The 5511-nt window shown below is 25.3% G+C and overlaps 1 protein-coding gene across 3 annotated transcripts in view; it reads right to left on the bottom strand.

The window, feature by feature from the left end:
* Positions 1 to 441: 441 nt before the first annotated feature.
* Positions 442 to 5511, bottom strand: part of LOC106681700 (TBC1 domain family member 13) — a 24546-nt gene continuing 19476 nt past the window's right edge. For all 3 annotated transcript variants that reach the window (XM_067048808.1, XM_014422159.3, XM_067048809.1), the window contains 2 exons: positions 5081 to 5142; positions 442 to 3241 (listed from right to left, as the gene is read on the bottom strand). In XM_067048808.1, the coding sequence (XP_066904909.1) occupies positions 3223 to 3241; positions 5081 to 5142 (81 nt within the window). In that variant the 3' untranslated portion in view covers positions 442 to 3222. The remainder of the gene's footprint in view (positions 3242 to 5080; positions 5143 to 5511) is intronic.

Here is a 5511-nt window from a genome sequence, read left to right as displayed (position 1 = left end):
TACCAGTTCACTGATATTACTTGTACTATCAACTGTCATGACTGAAATTATTGAATATACCATGGTAGTGACAACAACTGTTACCACAATGCATGAAACTATGGGTGTTGTTATACTGATATTACTTGTACTATTCATTACCATGTGAAATCTAGTGGGAGAGTACTGTCGCCATAACAATCATATAGTGACAGTTATGATGTAATAGATTCCCCGAAAGAAAGTTATACTGGCAGGTATTTTCAAGGCTTTTAGAGGGAAATTATGGTCGAGAGATTCAGCAGCACTGGTATGAATATACTTATAATAAAAGGTGTTAACAAAAATATAAAATTAAACACAAATAAAAAGACAAACAAATCAAAATTAAAAGTTAATTACTTCTTAGATGATTTTTTTTAACAAATAACACTAACAAAAGGATTATGAAAGGAGACTACATAAATGTAATAAAATATATCTCTTTATTACACATATATAGAAATACATACATCAAAGAATATATTTATACAAATGTACTCAGAAATATTTGAGGAATATAGTTGCTGCTAACATGACCTACTTAACGATGGCACGTCTTTAAGTACTAGATAGAAACACTAATTATTGAATCAATGGATAGTTGATCCCAAAATAATTCAATCCCTCTATCTGTTATTATTGTTCATGGTTACACAAAATACTTTAAATTATTTATACATAAACAATTAAGATACTACATGTGTCATGTTAAAACAACATTATTTTGTGCAATGATTACATAAGTTCTATGACATAAAAGTCATAACTGAAGACATGACCAAATCATCTATTATATACAATACTAACACTTCAAACCGTAACTGCTAGTAAAAGTAAAAATTATAATATCTATTTAAATTAGTTCCACAAAGACCTGCTGTTGGAAGAAGACAAATTATAAAAAAAAAAACTCATAATTCATTTATTTTCTAAAATAGTGTTGTTGTTTTTTTTTCAAAATATGGAAGTAAACATCAGATTATTAATAATAAAGGAAATTAAATTTTAACCTAAAAAAAAAAAAATATCCTTATGAGTATAAACCCTTATATGAAAAATATTCCTTTATTTCTTAAAACTTATAACTAACAATTTGCCAAACAGTACTTAGTTTGTTCAATTTCTTTTAGTGCCATTCTATCAAAAAATATTTTTTTTAAGTCGCCAGCTTGTGATAAAGAAATATCTATTATCAGAAAGAATCCATCAATTATGTAACAGACATTATTCGGTTCGTAAGACCAAAAGATGATAATATATTATAAGATAAGATATTACCTTATGAAGGATAGGTTAAGTAAGTATAATTTTTTTTTTTAGTCAATATGAAGTTCAAAACATCTAGTCATCAAAAAAAGTTAATTTTTTTTAAGCTATCATTGGAGGATAGGTTGATTTGGCACCATTCCGCAATGAATTAACAACACTGTTCAACTGATACAAAAATCAATTTTTATTTCCTTCTAAACTTTTTTTAACAACTTGAAATTTTAATAACCGATATTTCTATTTTATGGTTAATCTTAAGCAGATTTGTATCACATCTAAACTAAAGATCACTATAATAAAGAATACATGTTCAGCTACCATAAATATATATATATATAAATATAATAATATAGTTGATGATTTTATCATCAGCATAACAAATAAATTGATTATTAAATTTCATATATTAACAAATATTTTTCAATATAATATAAATCATAAAATTAACTTTATTCAAACAATAACAATGTCAAATAATAAGCAAACAGATCACCAATGGACAATATGTCATGTACACATTGTTTTTTCTAAAGATAACAGTTATAATTTAATGTCATTTATAAAAAAAAAAAAGAGAGAGAAAGAGATTATATTAACCGGATGGTTAACATTCATTAACTCTACTACATCAAAGTACCCTAAAACACAACTACATTTAGAGGTATATAAATCGAAACATATATCAGAATTCACAAATTATTCTTTTAATTTAAATAAGTGCTAATGGACAGACATGCAGCTCCCATTTATACAAAATAGAATTATTAAACAGACGAAAATTATATCACAGACATCGAATTTGACATATTTTGTACAAATTTATTACGTAATGTAGCTATATTTCTTTTTAGCTAATAAATATAATTCTCTTTTATCAGTCTCTTATAAGATAGGTTATACAATTTGGCTAACTATTATGGCAATGATTGTCGTCTTATGTCAAATTATGGATCAATTATAACACGCGAATGGACAAACACTAATCTATTTGGCTGTACTTTCTGAATCATGTCGGTACAAATAATCTAGACAATACATTGATGTGAATAACATCTCGTTTACATCAAATACCAATTATAATGATATAAAAAATGCATTATGTATAAAAATAAAAATGTATTCATTTGATAGTGAGTTGATGATTACCGATAAGTAAATAAATGATTATCATATTATATAACAATGATAATATTATTGTCTTTAAACAAATAGTGCATATCATCTAACACTCAAAAACAATAAAAAAGAAACTGACTTTACAATGTCATTTAAACTCCAAATAAACATATACATATATGTTTACGGAAATTGATATATCTGATTATGGACTAATCAAATTTATTTTATTATTAATTAAGTAGTTATATTGAATATTTTTGTACTGAACCAATTTTAAAAACATCACATTTATTTTATTCTTTATTACAAGAATTTATTTCAACACGTGGCAAGATAATGAATTTTATTTCATTTTCACGATTCTTATATTTATGATGTTTAAAATATAAATCTTTATCATAACAATAAAGAAAACAAAAAATACAACAGAAATCACACATTTCCTCTTATATCTAGAATAAATTGAGTATTGGAAAACAACTAACTATGGCAGAAAAGATCAAACAAATTTATTATTATATTCAACCTAAAAGGTTATTAAATGAACAGATTATGTTTATATATTGATATTGCTCAAAATGCCTCAGGCATTCAATTATAGGCATAGTTAACCTTTAATGAATAAGGTTAAGATAACTTAATATAGTTGTTAAATTTACGATACTATTTTACCGAGTATACATAGTTAGTTACCTATGTATTTTCACAATATTGCACTTATAAATAAAATATATTAACTGAGAATATAATTAATACATAAATAAACCAAACTCTGAGAGGATAAAGTTACCTTCAATTGCAGCTTTCAAAAAGTTACCTGAAGCATCCATGCCTGAAAAATTTAAATTACAAAATAAAGGTAATATAGAAACCAAAAGTTTACAAGATAAATGAATAAATATGTAACAAAATCATTAATGGAATTTGTATTAAGTAAAAAGTAAATTTGTTAATATTAAACTGTTCAACATTTAACTTTAAATTAAACTGTAATAATAAAACTGTTCAAAGTTTCAACAACAATGTTGTCATCTTCAGGAACTAAAAATTTAAATTACACATAATAGTATATACTTAAATTATTTAAAGTATTATCACTCTATTATTTAATTATTATTATAATTAAAATAGTATTTAATCATGACTCAAACTTACAAGACAGAAGATTCCAAGATAAATATTGAACAGTTTTATTTAAATTGGTAAAATAATTTGCCTTTAAAACAAAACATTGAGTTGAAATTAATCTTCACTCATTTCAAAACTGATATTTACTTATTGATTCACAATGGCTGTAGCTCCCAACCTTTTTTGGGGGTGTGGAACTTTTGGTACTTGTATCAAAATTGCGGAACTCCTATATTATATCTTTTGATGCTAACAGATTGACGAATGCTGTCTTTTCAGCAAAAGCTGAGAAAGGCTAGAATACCCATATAAACCCTGTGCAAAATTGAATAAAATCTAAGATGAAGTTTAAAACTATTTCGATTTGACTTAAAATGGTCCAATCCTTAATTATTTCGCAGAACTCCTGTGTTCTGAGGAATCACTGCACTATAACAATACATTCCCTAACTAACTTTCCAAATGAACCTTTCCAGTAGACTGATTAACTCCAATTTCAACAGTTTTCAGCAAAGTATTATTAATAACATTTCTCATTGCAATATTTTAATATTTTTCTTTAACAAAAATATTAACAGTTTATTATAACTTATGTTCAGCTTCTAGCCAAGTAATCAATCAATTATTATAGGAACAATATTAAAAATACGAGGATGGTTTTATGAAGTTAATCATCCTTTAAACTGAATCTTATCTTAAATTATCAAATTATAATAAAATATATCCAACAAAAATATTGAATATTCTGTAACAGGAAAATTTCCTAATGACAAAAAATCGCAACTCGTTCTTCGCACATCTGCCAATTTTTAGCACACTTCCATTTGATTTAGAATTTCTATTATTAGGATAATTTTGTTACCTATATCAAATATGCCAAGTTTAAATTATCATTTCATCCCAGAAAGATAAATGAAATTTTTTTTACAACAAAATTAAGCATAAAGAATTTTAAAACTCAATTGACCACGAGCTAATTCCAAACAACCAACATCCCATGCTGTAGCACGTATGCCTTGGGTTGGCCACCCCAGGGTATACTAAAAAAAATTCCAGAGGATGTGTGGTCAGCAAATAAGTACAATTATTTCTTCAACGCTTTCTGTTATTTAATTTGTCATAATTTATTTTTTATGATTCTTACTTCTATAATATTATATTTCTTCTATTGTTATCAAATATCAACTTCTATTGTTACAAATCAACTTTATTCATTGTTACGTATATTTCCAAATGAGTTCATTTATTATATACCTTTATTTTTTATGTTTCTTTGAGCGATGATTATCTATTTTTTATTTTATTTATTATTAATATTTATTTTTTTATTTATATTAATTTATTTTATTTTATTTTTATAATTAGCCCTGATGAAGGCCTGAAATTCAGGTCAAAACGTCGGCACAAATAAATAAGTTTTTCTTTATTTGTGTTTATTTACTGACCACCTACCCGGAGCATCTTCTCCTCATATTAATCTATGGTGAACTATTAACACCTCAAAACAAAAATTCATTCTCTCTCTAATTAAAACTGGACTTACTTTGATTCAGCTAGTTCCACCGCTTTGTTGAGAACGATCTGAATATCCATAGATGGAAAACTCTGAAAAACGTTAAATTATCAATAAAGTAATGGAAAATTATGTACAATTAAACAAAATAACCTATTTTATTGCCCATTTTCATCTTTACCAATAGTGAAAAATGAGGTAATTTAACATTTGATTTTAATTCAGTCAAGGGCATAATAAATTTTCATTAAATATGAATGACTTGGTATAATTTTTTTCGCAGTAATATAATTTCTTTTCATGGAATAAGTAGAATTTTAAAAAATTTACTAATATCACTAATATTTCCAGGAACTAAATGGTTTTATTTTGAAAGTAGATTTTATTACATTGGATGTCATAAGGATAAATATCATAATGGCCAATAGAATAAGCCAAAACATTAATACATTTTATTTATA

Source organism: Halyomorpha halys, unplaced genomic scaffold, assembly GCF_000696795.3.
Source record: "Halyomorpha halys isolate HHAL.00 unplaced genomic scaffold, Hhal_1.1 Scaffold360.1, whole genome shotgun sequence".
NCBI classification, from domain to species: Eukaryota; Metazoa; Arthropoda; class Insecta; order Hemiptera; family Pentatomidae; genus Halyomorpha; species Halyomorpha halys.
Note: the sequence above shows the minus strand (reverse complement) of the source record. Positions and strands in the feature narration are given on the sequence as shown.